General features: G+C 42.5%; 1 protein-coding gene across 2 annotated transcripts in view; it reads left to right on the forward strand.

Moving 5' to 3' along the window:
• The window catches only part of ECPAS (Ecm29 proteasome adaptor and scaffold), a 144,728-nt gene that overhangs the window by 102,405 nt on the left and 18,894 nt on the right, over nucleotides 1–23,429 (forward strand). For both annotated transcript variants that reach the window (XM_040361433.1, XM_040361441.1), the window contains 10 exons: nucleotides 779–884; nucleotides 6,169–6,216; nucleotides 8,695–8,816; nucleotides 10,250–10,400; nucleotides 11,573–11,638; nucleotides 12,365–12,454; nucleotides 14,273–14,339; nucleotides 14,442–14,533; nucleotides 14,878–14,944; nucleotides 17,168–17,359. In XM_040361433.1, coding sequence (XP_040217367.1) covers nucleotides 779–884; nucleotides 6,169–6,216; nucleotides 8,695–8,816; nucleotides 10,250–10,400; nucleotides 11,573–11,638; nucleotides 12,365–12,454; nucleotides 14,273–14,339; nucleotides 14,442–14,533; nucleotides 14,878–14,944; nucleotides 17,168–17,359 — 1,001 coding nt within the window. The remainder of the gene's footprint in view (nucleotides 1–778; nucleotides 885–6,168; nucleotides 6,217–8,694; nucleotides 8,817–10,249; nucleotides 10,401–11,572; nucleotides 11,639–12,364; nucleotides 12,455–14,272; nucleotides 14,340–14,441; nucleotides 14,534–14,877; nucleotides 14,945–17,167; nucleotides 17,360–23,429) is intronic.

Genomic DNA, 23,429 nt, shown 5'->3' on the forward strand with positions numbered 1-23,429 from the left:
GAAACTAAACTGCAGGCACATTATATGATTGATTTTTATCTATTTGTAATCATTTTTAAAAGGAATCAGTTAACTATTATGTCTCTATACCCTGTAAACAGTCATTTCAGCAAAAAAAATGTTTTCCTTTAGTGACCCTTTAACTGGATAGGTTCATATAGTCGCAACAGCTATGAGCAACAAAAAAGCTGACTTTAGACAAGCAGATACATTGGTCACAGATAGCCTGACCCTTGAAACAATCGAATAGTAGGCATATAGAGCAGTTGAACGTTCCAGTTAATGAATTATTTATAGAGTAAATGATTCGGTCATTGAATCGGTGCAAAGGGGAAGGGCCCAACTGTGTTTTTAGGGAACCATAATAGTATGTGGAGGATACGATCTCTACTAGTTGACATGAAGGTAATTGTCCAATCTGTGTGAAATCTGAATTTAGTTCATCAAAGGTTTTTAAAGATGGAAGATGTATTCAGATGTTGAAAGACTGAGTATAAGTATGGTGGCATTGCAAGCATTGGATTTAAACATCTCATGGCTAATCCTTTTGTATTTGCAGTATCTCTACCATAAGGGCAAAAATATTTCCTCCATTTGATTTCTTGTGTTTTTGGGGTTGGGAAGGGGAATAAAGTAGCGTGTGGAAGATAGGTGTGGGTTTTTTGATGCTATGGTTACTCTACTGGGTACAGCTCTTTACGTGTGTTTTTTTTTTTTTTTTTTTTTTTTTATGTTGGCCATTATGTGTTCTTAATTTGACATTTTTTCTTTATTGCAGTTGTTTAGCAGTAAATGACCTACTGCGTGGTCGTCAGCTTGATGACGTTGTTGATAAGCTTCCTGAGATCTGGGAAACCCTCTTCAGAGTACAAGATGATATAAAGGTAAATGATGCATTTTGGAAGTCATTTTCTGAAGAACTTGCAATGTTTGTTTTGCTGTTACAAAATGTCTTCTTGATTAACCACTTCACCTTTAGAACAATTGTTTCATTGTTTTACACATGCATTTAAAATGAGCTTTATAGACTATACAATAATTAATCCCAACCCTTCCCCCAGAACATTATATATACATTGATCAGCCTTAAAGTGAATAACATTATCTTGTTACAATGGCACCTGAAAGTGGGTGGGATATACTAGGCAACAAGTGAACATGTTGTCCCTAAAGTTGATTTATTGAAAGCAGAAAAAATGTGTAAGCGTAAAGGATTTGAGAAACTTTGACAAGGGCCAAATTGTAATGGCTAGACAACTGGGTCAAAGCAATTCCAAAACTGCAGCTCTTGTGGAATGTTCCCAGTCTGCAGTGACCAGGACCTACCAAAAGTGGTCAAAGGAAGGAAAACCGCTGAACCAGCCACAGCGTCATGGACAATCAAGGCTCATTCATGCACATGGGGAGTGAAGGCTGGCCCTTTGTAGTCCGAACCAAATTGCAGAAAAAGTTAATGCTGGTTACGATAGAAAGGTGTCCAGACACACTGCATAGCAGTTTGTTGCATATGGGGTTGCAAAGTCGCTGACCGATCAGGGTACCCATGCTGACCCTTGTCCGCATCCAAAAGCACCTGCAATGAGCATATGAACATCAAAACTGGACAATGGAGCATTGGAAAAAAGTGTCTTGGTCTGATGAATTAAAAAAAAAAAACACTAAAATGTATTTAATTGCACACAAACACAATTTAATCCCCAATATTTATGTACAAAATTCGGTGGTCAGGTAAAAGGGATCGGGGAGCCCAAATCACTTTTTTTCTGAAAGCTGATTAAAAAATAAGAGTCTTGCAGCTGCTACTGCTTGTTTTAAAGATTTTTACTCTTTGGATGTACCACGCACCACCAAAAGGGGTGAACTAGTTAAGAGGTAACTAATAGTTTTTATTACAGCATTCTATACAAAAATCTTTCATTCTTCAGTGGCACTCCGGTTTATTTTTTCTCTAGTAAACGCGTATTTTTAGAGGGCGATTAAAAAAAAAAAAAAACTTGACCAAAGCACATTTCAGTCGCATTATGAAGAAGGTAGTCTAAATTGTAGTGGCTGTTTAAGTGGCTGAACTGATGTCTTATACATTTGGCATAGATGATTGCAGTTAGTGGTAATTGGTCTATCCAGTTCTTGGAAATTACATTCTGGGTGCACTTCAATATGTGCAAAAGCTCAAAATGTGGTCATGAAAAAATCATATATATTGGTAGACGCTTTGTCAGTGTAATACTCCTTCTTTTTTTTTTTTTTTTTTTTTTTATAATGTCTATTAAAAGTTTGCATGAAGTTTTGAATATTGTAAAGATTGACTGTACTACCTGTAAGCTCCTGGAACACTGAGCTGTTTACTGGCAATGTGTCCATCCCAGGTGCACTGCACATGGCACCATGTAGCCCCATATGAAAGAGGCACAATGTTTTTTTAAGTTAACATTAACATCCATGGACCAAAATGCTTATTGTCCTCAGAGTAATATGGAGCAGCTGTACATGGCAACCAAGCAGCTTCTATCTTCCACTTTGTGAGTGTGGTTTTGTGTGTGTGTGTGTATGTATGTATGTATATGTGTATATACATATATATTTATTACACACAGTTGGGGGGGGGGGGGGAATATTTGATCCCCTGCTGATTTTCTACTTTTGTCCACTGACAAATTACCAGTCTATAAATGGTAGCTCTATTTTAACAGTGAGAGACCAAATAACAAAAATATTCAGAAACATGCATTTCAAAAAAGTTATAAATTGATTTGAATTTTAATGAGTGAAATAAGTATTTGACACCTTCGCAAAACTTAGTAATTGGTGACAAAACTCTTGTTGGTAATCAGAGGTCAGACGTTTCTTGTAGTTGGCCACCAGGTTTGCACACATCTCAGGGGGGGTGAGGGATTTTGTCCCATTCCTCTGCAGATCCTCTCCAAGTCATTAAGGTTTCGAGGCTTTCATTTAGTAACTCGAACTTTCAGCTTCCTCCACATATATTTTCTTTGGGATTAAGGTCTGTAGACTGGCTAGGCCACTGCAGGTCTTTAATGTGCTTCTTCTTGAGCCACTCCTTTGTTGCCTTTGCCATGTGTTTTGGGTTATTGTCATGCCCTCAACCAACCAATGACCTAGCTGAGGGAAGGAGGTTCTCACCCAAGATTTGATGGTATATAGCCCTGTCCATCATCCCTTTGATGTGGTGAGGTTGTCCTGTCACCTTGGCAGAAAATCACCCCCAAAGCAAAGCTTATTGTTTGCACCTCCATGTTCAACGGTGGGAATGGTGTTCTTGGGGTCATAGGCAACATTCCACCTCCTCCTCCTCCAAGCACGGTGAGTTGATGACAAAGAGATTGATTTTGGTCTCATCTGACCACAACACCCAGTTCTCGTCACAATCATTCAGATGTTCATAAGAAGACTTCAGACGGGCCTGTAAATGTGCTTTCTTGAGCAAGGGGATATTGCAGGCGCTGCAGGATTTCAGTCCTTCACGGCGTAGTGTGTTGCCAATTGTTTTTTTGGCGACTATGGTCCCAGCTGCCTTCAGATCATTGACAAAATTCTCCTGTCTAGTTCTTGGCTTATTCCTCAGTTTTCATGATCATTGAAACGCCATGAGGTGAGATCTTTCATGGAGCCCCAAACCGGGGGAGATTAACAGTGTTTCGTGTTTCTTCCATTTGCAAATAATTGCATAAACTGTTGTCACCCTCTCACAAAGTTGTTTGACGATGGTCTTGTAGCCCACTCCAGCCTTATGTAGGTCTACAATCTTGTCCCTGACATCCTTGGACATCTCTTTGGTCTTGGGCATGGTGGAGAGATTGGAATCTAATTTCTGTGGACAGGTGTCTTTTATACAGGTAACAATCTGAGATTAGGAGCACTCCCTTTAAAAGAGTGCTCCCCAATCTCAGGTTGTTGCCTGTAAAGAAAGACACCTGGGAGCCATAAATCTTGCTGATAAAGGATAAAATACTTTTTTTCACTCATTAAAATGCAAATCAATCTAACTTTTTTGAAATGCATTTTTTCTGGATAATGTTGTTATTTTTTCTCTCACTGTTAAAATGAACCTACCATTAAAGAGGGAGTAAATCCTCTGAAGCATATCTTTAAATAAAAAACCTGCAAGAGAAAGGCATAATGAGCTAATATGCATAGCATACTAGCTCATTATGAATTACTTACCTGAGATCGAAGCCTCCGAAGTGACCCTCGTTCCTCACCTCCGCCATTGATACCAGAGTTACTTCCGGGTACTATGGCTTTCCGGCACTGTAATTGGCCGGAGCCACGGTGACGTCACTCCCGCGCATGCACGTGAGAGCCATCAGTGACGGCATGATCGCCATCACTTACTGCACATTCAGCGCGCATGCGCCGTTGTCTACGGCGCGCATGCGCCGTAGACAACGGTGCAGACTTTTCTGTAAATATCTCCTAAACCGTGTAGGTTAAGGAGATATTTGTTGCACCTACAGGTAAGCTTTAATCTAGGCTTACCTGTAGGTTAAAGTGGTCTGTATAGGTTAACAGCTTCTCTCACAACAGTAGTTTGTGTCCATGCGCCACCCAGTGGTTGTCGGCGGTACTGCTTCTGATTTATTAAACTTTCTCACAGTTCTGTACAACTGTGTGTATCCATGCGCCACCCAATGGTTGCTGGCAGTACTGCTTCTGATCTATAAAAAAAGAGACCAGTGATATGTCTATAATGTTAAAGACCATATAACTCCTATGAAAAAATCAGAATCAAAGTTTTATTCTGCTTTTTTCATAGGAGTTATATGATCTTTAACATTATAGACATATCACTGGTCTCTTTTTTTTATATATTCATATTTTCAGATAAATCGCAGGTTTATTTTTTTTATTTTTTGGGGGGGGGGTTCTGGCATTACATTTTTGAGAATCGTGATCTTTTGTCTAAGCAAAAGAATCGTGATTCTCATTTTGACCAGAATCGTGCAGCCCTAATGGTACGACTAAGCTCGGTACACCTATTTTTGGGTAGTATTTCCCATTCTTCTTTGTAGGACCTCTCAAGCTCCATCAGGTTGGATGGGGAGCATTGGTGCATAGCCACTTTCAGATCTCTCCAGAGATGTTCAATTGGGTTCAAGTCTGGGTTTTGGCTGGGCCACTCAAGGACAGAATTGTCCAGTAGCTACTCCTTTTGTTATCTTGGCTGTGTGCTTAGGGTCAATGACCTGTTGGAAGATGATCCTTCACCCCAGTCTGAGGTACAGAGTGCTCTGGAGCAGGTTTTCATCAAGGATGTCTCTGTACATTGCTGCATTCAGCTTTCTCGGACTAGTCTCCCAGTTCCTGCTGCTGAAAAAGAAAAATAATTTGCTTCTCATTGTCTGAGAGTCCTTCAGGTACCTTTTCTGGCAGGCTGTTATTGTCTTTTACTGAAGAGTGGTTTCCATCTGACCACTCTACCATACAGACCTGATTGGTGGAGCGCTGCAGAGATGGTGGTTCTAATGGAAGGTTCTCATCTCTCTACAGAGAAACGCTGGAGCTCTGTCAGCGTGACCATAGGGTTCTTGGTCGCCTCCTTGACTAAAGCCCCTTTTCCCAGATCGCTCAGTTTGGCCGGGCAGTCCCCTCTAGGAAGAGTCCTGACGGTTTCAAACTTCTTCCATTTACGAATGATGGAGGTCACTGTGCTCAGTGGAACCTTTTAATGCTGCAGACATTTTTCTGTGCCTCAATACTATCCTGTCTCGGAGGTCTACAGATAATTCCTTGGACTTGCGTTATCCCAGCATCAGTATCTTAATCCACAAAGTAGGTGTTAATCTGGGATGATACCTTAGAAAAATGTATCTGGCCTTCTAACAAGAAAGGAATTAGATTTTGCTCTGGACCAGTACTGTAATGCATTTAAAAAAAATACATTTGATACTGGTTTTGCTTTTAAACACCTTTTGCAGCTTAACAAGCTTTGTTTTAATATGTGGTGAATGCAGGAATTCGATTTACAGGGTAGGTACGTGGCTGTGTATTGGAATGTTCACACGCATGTCGTTATGTATTTAGTAGGTGATGGGCACTACAGGGAAATTATTTATGATGCATTTTAGAACTGTTGAATTTGTAGTGTAATAAAGTTTGGTATAAATTTAATATCAATTAAATAGTTTTCTTATATCCTCTTTTTTTCAGGAGTCTGTCCGGAAAGCAGCAGAGTTGGCTTTGAAAACTCTGAGCAAGGTAGATGCAGTACATTTTTTTTGCTTATACAAAAGCCATCTATTGCATTTCTTTTTTCCTTTAGGCAAGAAGAAGAAAAAACGTCAAAGAGAAGCTAATTTTAGACGTGCACTGTGCAGATCAAGCCTTTACACATGGTCTTCAGCTTTGATTTAAAAAAAATACGTTTTTAAGTGAAATATGGGGGGGTGGGGTCCGCCTCCTCTAATCTCTCATAATAGTTGCACTTGAAATAAGAAAATTAAACATAAGGCATTAAACTCTTACCTAGGCTGAAGAAGGTGCTGCACATTGCAGTGCAGCTCATTTAAGCCAGAATGCAGTGCACTGAAACTTGCATGTTTTCTTGCATCTAGGCACTTTTCAGCACGCTACATTATTCAGCCAATTTTAATGTGAATGGGCTGTTATGCACCACAATGCATGGGGAAAAAAACATCATGCTGCATTTAGTTTAGTCAGCACTGCTACAGTGATCGCGATGATCTTTCAGGTCCTGTGCTAAGTGGCTGCTCTACTGTGCACTGCCTATGGGGTAGCTCTCTTGGCACCATCGCTATTCACAGATTGTCTTTTTTTTTTTTTTCCTACCAGCTTTTCTACTAGAGCAAGTTTTTTTATTTATCACACACATTTAAATCTATATATCTTAATAGTACAGGACACAGCATGAGTTTTCATAGATCCTGGGTATAGGCTAGTACCCTCTGGTGACTTGACCCTGGAAAAGCTAATAAAGAAACACCCCCTTTGGGTATACAGAGACCAGCTAAATCTAAAAAGACATTACTGTTCATAATCGAATAGAATGCACAATCTATGATCACCCAGGTCTGTCAAACTGCAGCTAACTGGACTAGGACAATGAAAAACCAATACAATCCTGTATTCCAGCACCATACTTTTAATGGAGCAATTACAGCAGTTTCATAAAAAAAAATTATGAAACTGTGCTTAAGGTCAAAAGAAAGGGAAAAGCTGTTTTCACAAAATAGGATACACTATATAATTTCAGCATACACAAACATATATAGTAGTGCTGCGCGAATCTCCAGAGTAGTTGGCGTATTAATCAATAAAAATATGACAAATCAAACTCTGGCAATAATAAAAACAAAATGATTGTACAAAATTAGCAAATGGCTAAATAAAAAAATAAAGTGCAAGTACTAACAAAGGCCATCTGCATGATAAATAAAATATAAAGTGCTTAAATGGTGACCAATGGTGCCTTCATGATTCCTTCCACCATAGATCAGCGCCACCGTGCGTCACATAAAGGCTTATAGAGTGTGTGGCCCTCATTTAATGGGAAGTCAAACTGCATCTAACAAATGGCTGTGATCCTTGCGGGACAGGTTCCACAACTTCCCCTTCCAGTACAGCTCCAAGGACGCCACAGCATATAAAGTAAAAGGGGAAAGAAAGCCACCACGCTCCAATAGTGTGAAATGTTGGCATTTTAGCGTGCGAATCATTGTAAACTGTTAAAAACACCCTATAAAGGAATTGCAATTACCTTTTGCCCTGCTCTTTTGTGTGGATAGCCTAGAACATTGATCTCCTCAAACCTGCAGCACAGATGCCAGATGCGGCCTTTTGCTTGCCTCTATTTGCCCCTGGGACACTATTCCTCCTACTAATACAAATGATGAAGCGCCATTCCCCCCCACTGATACCAATGATGAAGCACCATTCCCCCCGATGATACCAATAATAAAGCGTCATTCCTCCCACTGACCACCCTTAATGGGGCACTATTACTCCCGCTAAGACCAACGATAGGGCACTATTCCTCCCACTGACATTAATAGGGCACTATTCCTCCCATTGATATCAACCATTGGCTATGGGGCAGGAAGCAAAGGAAAATCTCCCCAATGGGACACGGATGAGAAAATAAAAAACGAATGCCCTGCAAGCATTCTCTTGCTCTATCTAAAATGAAAAAAGGTTTGCTTTTTAGTTCTACTTAAAATCCATCTGGTTCTGGTGAATATGGGTAGTCATCTTTCAAGCGATATGTACCTTATTGATTGATTGTTTTAAATATTTTAAGCTTACCTGTTCGAATCAAGACTTATCTGTAGGTCATGAAAAAATGTGTTCCTGTACTTCACTCGTACTAGAATCTAAGAAAGCAGTACCTTCCCAACATGCTCTGGCCCGACGATTGGCCACTTGGGTATCAGATGCAGAATTGTGGGAGGCAGCAGGAACATCACATGTTCCCAATTCTGGAAATGTATTTTTTATAGATTATCATCTCAGCACATTCTTGCTGTCTGAACATAAAACGCAACTATGTGTTATCACATTTTTATTGATCTGTTTAATGTTTAGTTATCTACTATAACATATTAGCAAACACTCAATTATTATTTTTTTGTTTTTTAATTGCGGTTCAATATGAATATACAGATTTAGTCTAAATGTGATTTAAGCAATTCAGTTAATGTCTGTCTTTTTCTTTGTTAGGTGTGTATAAAGATGTGTGAATCCAGCAAGGGAACAGCTGGGCAGAAAACAATTGCTGTGCTTCTGCCTTGCCTTCTGGACAAAGGGATCATGAGCACAGTGGCTGAAGTCCGTGCACTCAGGTATGCAGGTCTAAATGCAGAGCACCCACCATTACAAAAAAAAATGACAAAATCTAGCAACTCTATCTCTATAAACACGTCGATTTTATATTGGGACAAAAATCCTCCGTCACTCCCCAACAAATGTTCTTTCTGTGTCAAAGTTGTATAGGGGTAACAGAGGGGGTTATTCCCAGCCTTGACCCACATTTAATCCTGCTATATTTATTATAATTTCTCCTTAACTTAATCCCTGGGTCCTGGGGGTGACTTCTGCTTTTATTGCTTGAAAACAAAGTCATTCAGAAAGTGCTAGTTGTGCTATTTGTTTTTATCTTGACTTTTTTATTTTTATGCTACAAAAAATTCAGTTCCTTTGTGTAGAGCAGTGTAGCATTGAAAGGTGGAAATGCCTTTCTAGATTTAAGATTCAAATATTTTTAAAGGTTTATAGTATGATCAGAAGATTTGATTATATTTTAAGCTAAATAGCTGAACTTTACAGGCTCGGGAGAGTTTATAGGTTACTAAACAACCAAAATTATATTAGCCAATGAGAGCTTGATCCATAGGAACATGGTGAAAAAAATGGAAAAGGGATTAGATTTGGAAAGTGGAATGGGATCTCCCCAATCTCCCTTTTCCCAGCCTAACACATTTCACCTCCCCACCTCTTGCGTTCAGACCCCTGAGTCACTGCACCCTTGTAAAACCACACATTACTCACTACACTTAAACTTAAGGGGATCTGAACACCACTCGCCAGGCCATTTCAACCCCCCCCTCCCCCCCTTCTCCCTCCTCCCCCCCATTCTCCCTCCTCCCCATATTAGATTGCCCCTACACCTCCCCCTCACACCCCTCTTTCACAAAGGTATTATATAATTGGATACAGCAAACCCATGACGTCATATGTCGCTGCATTGTTTTACAATGTTGTTTTTACTCAAGTCGGGTTAAGGTGCAACAAGTTATTGGCTCGCAGACACACCCACTGATAAGTTCTTAATTTGTCCTATACTCTTATATCTTAAGCTAAATAGGGGATGCATGAATTACATTATGAGTTACGTCAGGAAAAAATCCCAGGAAAATGCATTTAAAAAATAAATACAATTTCTTCCAGATATTAAAATCTAAAAAATAAAAATATGGATCCATATATGCTTCCAAGGTAAAGCCTGTCCCAAAACAATATACTTGACTTGTTGGGGTAACTTGCTAAAACGTCAAGGTATGCAGAATGGGAGCGTCTCCAGAATAAAGAAAACACTTTAGGGCTCAAGGAGGCTATAGGGAGGAATAGGTTATGTGAATCAAGTGTGTGTGTGTGTGTGTGTGTGTAAAAGGATGTAGAATTCCAGGGGTTATAGGCAAAGAGGGGTCTAGGATAAAGTGATTATCAAGCCACATATTTCACCATATTATTCTTTGTGTTTTTCCTTTCTCTGTAGCATTAACACGCTTGTGAAAATAAGTAAAGGCGCAGGAGAATTGCTGAAGCCCCATACCCCAAAGCTCATTCCTGCTTTGTTAGAATCCCTAAGTGTTTTGGAACCTCAAGTGCTGAATTATTTGAGTCTCAGAGCTACAGATCAGGAGAAGGTAAGTACGATAAAAAAAAATTCAGGTTTTTATTAGTGAAGCCGTTCAAAAAGAAAAAATCACTAACTAATGAATCTGTCATTAGAGGATAAGTTCACCTTTTGGAACATTTAGGGTGGAACATGTGACATGTTCCAGCTTATGCTACCTCTCCCTCTGATCTCGCACAGCCCCCCACCCCCCAGCGGAGGGACAGGATGGGGGTTCCTCTCTTCACCCGCTGTCACAATAAAAAAAAAAATCTTGGCTGCTGATGAGCCTTTTGTAGTTCATTCACTAGTTTTGCTTATCTGCCGAAGCCTGACATTGCACCCCTGCAGGAAAAAATAATAAATGCACTGTTTTTCTGCAAAAATGTGTGCATTTATTATTTTTTCCTAAAAAGGTGAGCATATCCTTTAGGAAATCTGCTTGGCTGTTATTACCTATTTTACATTGTACCCCATATCTCCTATTTGCACTGCTTTACTGAATATATCTGTTGGTTTTGCTTGATCGTATGGATTGCTTTTATACCTTCTATTTTGCAGATGCACCAAAGCAACAAAACTCACTTCAGCTAAAGGTGATATTTTGTGTAGATGGATATTGAGATCAGATTAAAAATCATTATTATACAAAATTTAAAATTTGGCACAGAACTGATTTATTTGTGGCCTTTAATAGGCAACTTTCAGGCTCTGTTGCTTTGTATTGCTGACCTTACACATTGTAGAAAAAATAATTTGTGATTTTCCTCTTAGCTTCCAGTACAGTTATCTGGCTTGGTGAACACTTTCTTCTTGACCATCATTTGCACCTGCTTTCTATGTGTGTGCACCAGGAAGATGATGTATACCAGACAGAAACAGTAGGGCTAGGTTGCTAGACAGTTGGTGAAGTGTGGTTGCTTTGGGCTGCAAAATGCAGTGTAATTTTGACATCAATTGAAGCCTCTTTATGTTGATATAGAATTCATTGACGGGTGCATTTTACCTGCTTAAAGTTGCTTTTGCGTTCCCATAAACTTTCATACTGAAAGATGCATTTCTGACAACAGCCTTTAATTGGCTGTAAATCCTATTTACCAGCTGAAATTTGCTCCAACATTCCACTCCATCCTTCCACTGAATAATAAAAATAACAGACAGCTAAAACTCTCAATAGTGACATGTCTCATGCTTTTTCTTCAGGCTGCTATGGACAGTGCAAGACTGAATGCTGCCAAATCTTCCCCAATGATGGAAACTATAAATATGGTAAGATAATTATTTTTCTGTTAGATTTTAGGTGACTGTGGTACTTGGTGAAGACTAGGGATGAGCTCCGGCATGTTCGCACTGTCTACGTGCGGAGCCCGCCAGGAAGTCTGCAGGGCGCTGCGCTAATCACAGGCAGGAAGACATTGTCCTGATACTCAGCTGCAGAGATCGGGAAATGTCTCCCTGCCTGTGATTAGCACAGCGCCGTGCAGACTTCCTGGCGGGCTCCGCACGTGGGCTGTGCGAACACGCCAGAGCTCATACCTAGTGAAGACTATTTTTATATTACTACTAAATATTGTGTGTATGCAAGTGGGAGAGATTTTATGGAGGGGGTTGTAATGCCTGCTTTTCCATATAGTGACATAAATATACAATGGAAGAATGGACTGCTTTACTGCACTAATCAGATTAGAACTACTGGTTTGCTAGGTTGACATAATTGGAATGCTCTTTATTGACACCCCTTATAAGTACATGGTCTTTTTGTGACTTTAATAAGTTATAACCTTTTTAGAACCTGGTTGTATTACAGTCAAATTTTCATTGGCAGTCATTTCATTTGGCAAGCTTTCCATAAGAATTTTGGATACTGGTGTTTTATTTTTACCCAGTTTTCCATTGTAGTAGCAAACTACTGCCACCAAAGCACATGCAATGATGATGATGATACAATTGTGAAGAAATAAAGGCTACTATCTCAGGAGTTGTTTGTTTCTGTAGTGTATTCAACACCTGGATGTTCCTGTCCTGGCTGAACTTGTCCCGAGGCTGTGCGACTTGATTAAAAGTGGACTTGGTCTAGGTACAAAGGTAAGCTACAGGAACGTGTTCTGTTTTTCGATTAATTTCAATTGATTAAAATGAGCATATTAAAGTATTGACAAATAATGTGTAATCAGCTAATAAAAAATGCAGATTTGCGCTGGCTATAGTTGTAACAAAGTTATAGCCAACAAAGTTTCAAACCTTGTATATGAAGGTTATTTACTATGTGGGGGGCAAGCGGAAAAGTCTACTCTGTTTTGACCAACAAAAACTTCTATAGTTTGCCAGCAAAACTGAAGTGTATCTGTTAGCATGCTGTAAAATTTTTGCCAGTCTCCTCCTAACCTTGCTATTGACCAAATGTAACCTATCAGTCATATAATAAATGAGCAACCAGTCAGGATTTGTGCTCCTAGAGAAAAAAAATATACCGTATTTTCCGGCGTATAAGACGACTGGGCGTATAAGACGACCCCCTAATTTTCCAGGAAAAATTTTGGTTTTGGGATATACTCACTGTATAAGACTACCCCCTTCTTACTAGTCTTTCTGGAAGCTGAGGGGTAGCCAGAACCGCTGACAGAAACAGGCTTTTTCAAATCTCACTATGCCATTACATTACATGCCCCCACTGTGCCATTACATTACATTAGATTACATGCCTCACTGTGCCATTACATTACTTGCCCCCTCACTGTGCCATTACATCACTTGCCCCCTCACTGTGCCATTACATCACTTGCCCCCTCTCTGTGCCATTACATCACTTGCCCCCTCTCTGTGCCATTACATCACTTGCCCCCTCTCTGTGCCATTACATCACTTGCCCCCTCACTGTGCCATTACATCACTTGCCCCCTCTCTGTGCCATTACATCACTTGCCCCCTCTCTGTGCCATTACATCACTTGCCCCCTCTCTGTGCCATTACATCACTTGCCCCCTCACTGTGCCATTTCATCACTTGCCCCCTCACTGTGCCATTTCATCACTTGCCCCCTCACTGTGCCATTTCATCACTTGCCCCCTCACTGTGCCATTTCATCACTTGCCCCCTCACTGTGCCATTTCATCACTTGCCCCCTCTCTGTGCCTGAGCTTGCCCCCTCTCTGCCTGAGCTTGCCCCCTCTCTGCCTGAGCTTGCCCCCCAGTGCCATCACTCACTTTTTTTTTCAGGCGGTGCGGTAACAGACTCCGTGATGCGCGCGTCAATGATTTAAAAGACGCGCCTTCTTCTCAGCGTGTTCTGTGTTAGGCGGAACACAAATCTTCCCAGCAGCGCCTCTGTTCTGTGTTCCGCCTATCAGGGACGTCTTCCCATCTCGTCCGAGGATGAGAAGGCATCTGTGATAGGAGGAACACAGAACAGAGGCGCTGCTGGGAAGATTTGTGTTCCACCTATCACAGAACACGCTGAGAAGGAGCGTCTTTTAAATCATTGACGCTGGCAGCACGGAGACCGTCCCCGCACCGCACCGCCTATTCAGGAACAAAGTGTATAAGACCCGGCGTATAAGACGACCCATCCAGAAAGTCGTCTTATACGCCGGAAAATACGGTAGTTAAACTATCGGGCATGGGTGAAAGAGCATAGTTACCTTTTTACAGTGGCTTTCTAGGAATAATTTTGTTTTCTTTTTTTATCAATAAATTTTTATTGGGTTTATCAATTTACAACACTTGAGGTAGTTGCATTCAATATACAACTTAAGTAGTATAATCACCATGTACAGGCAAACATTTAACAGAAAAAGAATACGGTACTCAGCGACCTAGAATAATTTTGTTTTCAATCTTTAGGGATTCATTAATAAAAACTTTAATCACCAGTGTGTAACCTGTTGTTTTTTCTTTATGCTAAAGGGTGGATGTGCCAGTGTTGTTGTTTCTTTAACAACACAATGTCCCCAGGACTTAATGCCTTATTCTGGTAAGCTGATATTTCACAGTAACTTCAGAGTACTACTTGCTAGTTTATCTGTTTGGTAATTCTCCAGCTATTCTGGTGCTTAACAAACTATGTTTTTACCAGGCAAACTTATGACTGCTTTATTAAGTGGACTAAGTGATCGAAACAGCGTAGTACAGAAATCGTATGCCTTTGCCCTGGGGCATTTAGTTCGGGTAAGTCTTTTTTTTATTTAATTATTTCTACTTAAAGTTTAGTTCTTGATACATCTGTTGGGGCCTCTGTCATGAATGTTTGCTGCATATCCAAATGTATAGGATTTCATCCTAATTCAATTTCTGCTGACAGTTATAACAGAAACCTAAGGGAAGAACCCCAACAGTTTCTTCCCTGCATACACCGCCTCTACAATAGTATGCAGGGCAGGAAGTGAGGGAAAATCTTCTTAACAAACACATGTTAATAAAACCTTGGGGTTATAATGTCCAATCCAACGCAAAGGGAACATTTTATATAGCATGCCAGTTTAAATTTATGTATTTTAACTCTCTTTTTACAGACTACTCGGGATACCAGCACAGAGAAATTACTCCAGAAGTTAAGTGCCTGGTACATGGAAAAAGAAGGTGAGCAAGAGTGTAGAAAAGTTGGTAAAAAACATACTATTCTTGTACAGGCAGGCAATTCTGTAGGAAAATACAGTACATCGTAAAGTTGCATTTCAGGGTTTTTAGGTATTTTTGAAGTGTCTGCCTTATTTGTCACCTGTTACCATATCTTAGATCATGGATCTTCAAACTACGGCCCTCCAGTTGTTCAGGAACTACAATTCCCATCATGCCTAGTCATGTTTGTGAATGTCAGTGTGTTACACTGCCTCATGGGATGTGTAGTTCTACAACAGCTGGAGCGCCGTAGTTTGAGGATCCCTGTCTTAGATTGTAAATTACTATGTGATATATATATACTGTTATGTTTAACTGCTAAGCATCCACAATCTGTAGATTCACATTCCCAGGCATGGTTCCCCATGGTAAGGGAATGGTAATTGATGTTTCATATTTGATGACTACAGCAGAGCTGCTATCGGTTAGCTTCCAGACAAGGATGCCACCGACAACTCTATTACCCACTGGGAACCTTTAGCGTGTTACCTGGTCATGTGATCACCATGATAGCTGGTACATGTCGGTCAGGTAAAATTTGATAGTAAACAAGCATCCTCTGGCTCTAGCTGTCAGGTTATTTCATTGGGTGCACTTGCTGGGCACACAGAAAGAGTTGCAGTTAAAAAAGAAAAGTACAATGTTAAAAAAAAAAAAAAAAAAAGTAAAATGAAACCTGTTTTTCCCTTTCGTTCTTAAAGGGGTTGTAAACCCTTGTGTTTTTTTACCTCAATGCATTCTATGCATTGAGATGAAAAACCTCTTGTAGTGCACCAGCCCTCCTTTTACTTACCTGAGCCCGATTATTCCTGCGCCGGGGATGACCACACCCGCTCCATCCGGTGTCTCGTGTCCTGATTCATAGCCGCGCAGCCATTGGCTCTTTCTGCTGTCAATTAAATCCAATGACGCGGGAGCCGGGGGGCAGAGCAGAGTCCACCCTTCTGTGTCAATTGATGCAGCAGCAGGACAGGTTCTCCCGAGGGAGAGCGCTTCTCTGACAGGGCACTCGAGAAGAAGAGGAGCCAGGTGTGCCACTGAGGGAACCCAGAAGAGGAGGATCAGGCCACTCTGTGCAAAACCAACTGCACAAAGAAGGTAAAAAAAAAATGGAATAAAGGAACCTTTTAGTTATCCTTTAAGTCTAGAATATAAAAATTCTCAGTAGTGTATTAGTATACAAAATAAAAGCATTACATTAAATTATTTAAGTGGGCAAGTTAGTCCATAGTGTCCATATCAAAGTAACTGATCTATATTGATGGTGTTAAATTTGGTCTAGGCATCAGGTATTAATGACCTCTAGTCATAAAGAAATTAAGACCGCTCTGGACATACTTCTTTAATTATACTATAATAGTAATATTACATTTTAAAGTGGTTCTCAACTCAATGTTTTTTACTCTTAATGCATTATCTGGATTAAGGTAAAAAAAAAATTCCCACTCTGTAATCTACCCAACCACATCTCAAAATACCTGCCTGACTTGTCATCGATCCAGCACTGTCATGGCTGCAGTACCACTCTCCCATCTTCCTGGTCACGCTGTGCCTATGACTCCTGCTGCTGTCATGGCTTACCAGTAATGTGGGTGGCTCTGGAGCACTCCTGTACAGACGCCCCCTTAGCACCCAGTCTGCTGAAGAGAATCCCAGCGGAAGGAGGAACATTCATTGCCCTCAGGGCGCTGAAAAAGAGAAGGTAGGGGACCACGCTGTGCAATATCTTTGCATAGAGCAGCAAATGGGTATAACCTCCTTTTATATTTTAATCGAAAAAACAAAGTGGAACTTCATTTACAATAGAATGTTCCGCTGAGGTTCAATTGATACAGAAGGTAATAACTGTGGTGATGTGCTGATGGAGAAAGTAAAAACACGGTGCATTAGGTAGAAGCGGGATAGGCTTCTTTAAAGAAAAGGCTTTACACGTCTAAAGATGGATAGATTAGGAGATAGTCCGACAGATTGGGGTAGGGAGGTTTAAAGGATGGGAGAAGCCAACAAAGGATTGTTGAAAACAAAACAAAAAATCAACTTAATGGCTGTTACACCTAGTGATGTTTTTGTTTAACAGTAGACACACTGCTTGAAAAAAAACTGCTGCAAATAACTTCAACACTTGCCTGTGGCATTGTAGTTTTCACACATCTTATCGCATTCTCTTGTGCTTTGTTTCCACAGAACCAGTATACAGAAGTGGATGCACTTTAACCATTCATGCTATCAGTCGCTACAGTCCTGATGTGCTGAAGAACCACTCAGGTTTTGTGTTACCACTGGCATTTCTTGCTATGCATGAGGCGTCCGATGAAGAAAAGGGAGACAAAGATGATGCAAACCTTTGGAGAGAAGTGTGGCAAGAGAATGTGCCAGGTAAGTTTACTATTTCCAAAACGGTGACCTATACAGTTGTGTGGAAGTATTTTCCCCTTTCTGATTTTTTTATGTTCTTGCATATTTGTCACACTTAAATGACTCAGATCATCAAACTTTTATGATTACACAAAGATAACTCGAGTAAATACAAAATGCAGTTTTTAAATGATGGTTTTATTTATTAAGGCTGTCCAAACCTGCCTGGCTTTATGTGAAAAAGTAATTGCCCCCTAAACCATTGGCGGCAACAACTACAATTAAGCATTTGCGAGAACTGGCAATGAGTCTTTCACATTGCTGTGGAGCAATTTTGGCCCACTTTTTAGCAGCATTGTTTTAATTCAGCCACATTGGGGGGTTTTCCATCATGAACGGCCTGTGTAAGGTCATGAGACAGCATCTCAATTTGATTTGAGTCCGGGCTTTGACTGGGCCACTCCAAAACATACATTTTGCTTTGTTTAAATCATTTGGAGGTGGACTTGCTGTTGTGTTTCAGATTACTGTCCTGCTGCATAACCCAAGTACGCTTGAGCTTGAGGTCATAAACTGATGGCCGGACATTCTCCTTTAGGACTTTCTGGTAGAGCTCAGAATTCATGGTTCCATCAATTATGGTAAGTCGTCCAGGTCCTGAAGCTGCAAAGCAGCCCCAGACTATCACGCTACCACCACCATGTCTGACTGTTGGTATGATGTTCTTGTTATGAAATGCTGTATTAGTTTTATGCCAGATGGAACAGGACGCACACCTTCCAAAAAGTAAAATGTTTGTGGTGTTTTTGGTCAGCAGTGGCTTTGGCCTTGTAACTCTCCCATGGATGCCATTTTTGTCTTTCTTATTGTTGAATCATGAACACTGATCTTACCTGAGGCAAGTGAGGCCTGCAGTTCTTTAGATGTTCTGGGTTCTTTTATGACCTCCTGAATGAGTCGTTGTGCTCTTGGAGTAATTTTTGTAGGCCGGCCACTCCTGGGAAGGTTCACCACTGTTCCAAGTTATCTCCATTTGTGAACAATGGGCCAAATTCCCAATGGGCCAAATTCAGCAGTTAAGTTACACAGGCGTTAAATTTCTACCTAAGTGCCCGATCTTCAAAGCACTTACCTAGAAATTACACGCTGTGTAACTTAAGTGCCTCCGTCGCAATGCGGTCCTCCTCTCCGGGGGGCGATTACAATTTAAATGAGGCGCGCTCCCGGGCCGGCCGTACTGCGCATGCGTGTGACGTAATTTTCCCGACGTGCAGCGCGCGAACGTAATTTACGCCGGGCTTTGTGGATTGCGACGGGACAATAAAGTTGCGACGGGTGAAAAAAAGAATACGCGCCGGGAAAAAAAAAAAAAAAAAAATTGACAGCGTCGCTCGGCATGCATTCCTGAGAGGGAGAACTCCATGCCAATTTTCAAATAAAAAACCGGCATGGGTTCCCCCCCCAGGAGCATACCAGGCCCTTAGGTCTGGTATGGGTTGTAAGGAGACCCCCCCTACGCCGAAAAATCGACGTAGGGGGTCCCCCTACAATCCATACCAGACCCGTATCCAAAGCACGCTACCCGGCCGGCCAGGAATGGGAGTGGGGACGAGCGAGCCCCCCCCTCTGAGCCGTACCAGGCCGCATGCCCTCAACATGGGGGGGTTGGGTGCTCTGGGGCAGGGGGGCGCACTGCGGGCCCCCCCACCCCAGAGCACCCTGTCCCCATGTTGATGAGGACAGGACCTCTTCCCGACAACCCTGGCCGTTGGTTGTCGGGGTCTGCGGGCGGGGGCTTATCGGAATCTGGGATTCCCCTTAAATAAGGGGGCCCCCAGATACCGGCCCCCCACCCTAAGTGAATGGATATGGGGTACATCGTACCCCTACCCATTCACCTGGAGGCAAAGTGATAGTTATTAAACACACAACACAAGGGTTTTTAAAATCATTTATTAGTCTGCTCCGGAGGCCCCCCCGTCTTCTTTAGCTCTAATACCAGGGGGGGCTTCTTCTTCCGCTCTCCGGGGGGGTCTTCTCCGCTCTCCGGGGGGGGCTTCTTCCGCTCTCCGGGAGGGGTCTTCTCCGCTCTCCGGGGGTCTTCTTCTATCTTCGCCGCTCTCCGCTGTTGACTTGGCGCACCCCGGTTCTTCTCCAGCTGTCCGGTGCCTTCTCCTTCAGCGCTGGCTGCCTGCTATCTTCGTGTGTTGGCTCAATTACTAGCAGGCAGCCAGCGCGGTCTTCTGTGACGTCATCTTCTTCTCTTCTTCTCCCTTCTTCCGATGTTGACCCGACGCCGACCCGACGCCTCTTCTCGCTGCAATGATGGAAGCGCGCCTTGCATCCCATTTATATAGGCCTCACCGTCCCATCATGCTCCGGTAGGTACCCACGTGGGTAGGCACCCACCTCGTGGGTAACTACCGGAGCATGATGGGACGGTGAGGCCTATATAAATGGGATGCAAGGCGCGCTTCCATCATTGCAGCGAGAAGAGGCGTCGGGTCAACATCGGAAGAAGGGAGAAGAAGAGAAGAGAAGAAGATGACGTCACAGAAGACCGCGCTGGCTGCCTGCTAGTAATTGAGCTAACACACGAAGATAGCAGGCAGCCAGCGCTGAAGGAGAAGGCACCGGACAGCTGGAGAAGAACCGGGGTGCGCCGAGTCAACAGCGGAGAGCGGCGAAGATAGAAGAAGACCCCCGGAGAGCGGAGAAGACCCCCCCCGGAGAGCGGAGAAGACCCCCCCCCGGAGAGCGGAGAAGACCCCCCCCCCCCCGGAGAGCGGAGAAGACCCCCCCCCCCCGGAGAGCGGAGAAGACCCCCCCCCCGGAGAGCGGAGAAGACCCCCCCCCCCGGAGAGCGGAGAAGACCCCCCCCCCGGAGAGCGGAGAGGACCCCCCCCGGAGAGCGGAAGAAGAACCCCCCCCTGGTATTAGAGCTAAAGAAGACAGGGGGGGCCTCCGGAGCAGACTAATAAATGATTTTAAAAACCCTTGTGTTGTGTGTTTAATAACTATCACTTTGCCTCCAGGTGAATGGGTAGGGGTACAATGTACCCCATATCCATTTACTTAGGGTGGGGGGCCGGTATCTGGGGGCCCCCTTATTTGAGGGGACTCCCAGATTCCGATAAGCCCCCGCCCGCAGACCCCGACAACCAACGGCCAGGGTTGTCGGGAAGAGGTCCTGTCCTCATCAACATGGGGACAGGGTGCTCTGGGGTGGGGGGGCCCGCAGTGCGCCCCCCTGCCCCAGAGCACCCAACCCCCCCATGTTGAGGGCATGCAGCCTGGTACGGCTCAGGAGGGGGGGGGGGGCGCTCGCTCGTCCCCACTCCCATTCCTGGCCGGCCGGGTAGCGTGCTTTGGATACGGGTCTGGTATGGATTGTAGGGGGACCCCCTACGTCGATTTTTCGGCGTAGGGGGGGTCTCCTTACAACCCATACCAGACCTAAGGGCCTGGTATGCTCCTGGGGGGGAACCCATGCCGGATTTGATTTTACAAATTGCCGTGGAGTTCTCCCTCAGGAATGCATACCAAATGCCGTCGCTTGAATGTGCTTTTACATGGTGTTACTAACTTTCCACATTGTAAAACCAGCCCTAGTTTTGCGCAAGCAAATCGGAACTTACGCAGAAACCACAATGCTTAAAAGCTTTGTGGATCTGCTTAAGTCCTCATTTGCATACGCAAAGCGGCATTTCAATGAGAAATGCCCCCAGCGGCGGATGCGGTACTGCATCCTAAGATCTGACAGTGTAAGTGTCTTACAGATGTCAGATCTTCTGCCTAACTTTGGAAAAAGCCTTTTGAGGATCGTTTCCAAAGTTAGGCACAGAGATACGCAGGCTGAACAGCAGTTCCGCCTGCGTATCTCTTTTGAGAATTTGGCCCAATGTCTCTTCCCATGGTTCACTGGACTTCCAAGGCCTTAAAAAATAACTTTGAAACCATTCCTAGACTAATACATTTACATTGCTTTGTTTCTAATCTGTTCTTGAATTTTTTTAGATTGTGGCATGATGTGTGGCTTTTTGTGATCTGTTAGTGTGCTTCACTTTATCAGATTCTATTTATCTGATTTCTGGATTCAACAGGTCTTGCAGCAATCAGGTCTGGGTGTGGCAAGTGAAATTTAACTTGGGTTTTCAAAAAATTGTGGTTATTCAGTTCATTCATGATTCAGCATTGGAGGGGGCAATTACTTTTTCACATAGGGCCAGGCAGGTTTGAACAGCTTTTTTTCCCTTAATAAATTGAATAATAATTTAAAAACTGCATCTTGGATTTACTCAGGTTATCTTTGTGTAATATTAAAATTAGTTTGATCTAAATCATTTAAGTGTGAGAAATATGCAAAAAAAATCAGGAAGGAGGCAAATACTTTTTCACAGCACTGTATGTTCCAGAATGCAAGTGTCTGTGTTGTGCCTCAATAGAGCAGGTAGGTCAATATCACTCAAAATTCTGGCTGAAGAAGGCATATTGGTCACAGTTGGGTGCTTCCTGTAAAAAGGCCACAGCTCGTTTCATGCAATGTTAGGGGTGGTACAGTATTCTTTTACTTTTTGCTATGTGTATGGCATGAAGGGTGAATTAAAGTGGAGGTTCACCCAAAAAATAAATTTTTAACATTTACATTCAGCCGAGTTGTCCTAATGACAATCGGCTATTTTTTTTTTTTTATTTTATCCCCGTACATACCGTATTTTCACTGCCGCTTCCGGGTATGTCTTCTGCGGGACTGGGCGTTCTTAATTGATTGACAGGCTTCTGACCGCCGCATACTGCGCGTCACTAGTTGTCGAAAAAAGCCGAACGTCGGTGCGCAGGCGCCGTATAGAGCCGCACAGACGTTCGACTTCCTTCGGCAGCTCGTGACGCGCTGTATGCAACGGTCGGAAGCCTGTCAATCAATTAGGACCGCCCAGTCCCGCAGATTACATATCTGGAAGTGGCGGTGAAAATACGGTATGTAGGGGGATAAAATGAAAAAAAAAAACAGCCGGCTGAATGTAATGTAAAATGTTTTTTTTTTGGGGTGAACCCCTGCTTTAAATGCTTCCCCAAGTAGAGGGTAGAATACCATTTGTATAACACCTATAGCTGGCCTTTGCAGGAAGCAGCATTGGAGGGAACATAAGATATAAACAAGGCCAAGTAAAAATCCAAAGAAAAAAACAAGCTTACTTACCGACCAGCCCAGAGGCAACCGAATCAACCTGTCTGATGGTATGCGTTAAAAACAGGGGTTAAGTCTGCATGAATTTGCAAATACATGCGTAAGCTACAGTGCCTTGCCAAGGCACCCTGGTATCTGTAGTTCCTATCGCTAACTGAGTGACTCCACTAGGGCTGCAACTAACGATTATTTTCATAATCGATTAGTTGGCCGATTATTGTTTCGATTAATCGGATAATAGCCTTAAAAAAAAAATATGCAGTTTTTTGGGCCAATTTGTTGTTGGGCAGATTACAAAACACAAATTGCCGCAAAAACACATTACATGCTTTTCTGTGTCTTCTCCATTGAAGTAAATTGAACCAAAAAAACAAAATGGCACCGTTTTGCGGTAAAAAAATCCCATAGGAAAACATGTAAATGAACTGTAGTGTGTGAACCCAGGCCTGAGATGTTTAGTAACCAAATGGGGTTAAAAAACAAAAATAAGTACAAAAAGAGCAAATCATTTTTTTACTATGGGACAGTGAACGTAATATTTACAGTAGCGATTTGCTTTTTTGTACTATAAAGGGCTAATTTTTGTTTTTTTAACCCCATTATGTTACTGGGCGATTAATCGATTATGAAAATTGTAATCGATTAATTTCAAAATCGATTAGTTGTTTCGGCCCTAGACTCCACAGTGGAGGCACATGCATTCTGATGGATAGGTGGAGGGCAGATGGTCTAAAGGGGAGCCCCACCGCTTCTTAAATTTACAGGAGCACACTGAGCATCCAGCATATAGCTCAGTTGTTGCAAAGATGTCATTGTCTGACCAATACACAGTGATGCAAAAAAGGTGAACACTGCCCCCACCTATGGGGCCTTTGCGGGGCCTGTAGCTTACGCATGCATTTG

This window comes from Rana temporaria, chromosome 1 (genome assembly GCF_905171775.1).
Source record: "Rana temporaria chromosome 1, aRanTem1.1, whole genome shotgun sequence".
Lineage (NCBI taxonomy): Eukaryota > Metazoa > Chordata > Amphibia > Anura > Ranidae > Rana > Rana temporaria.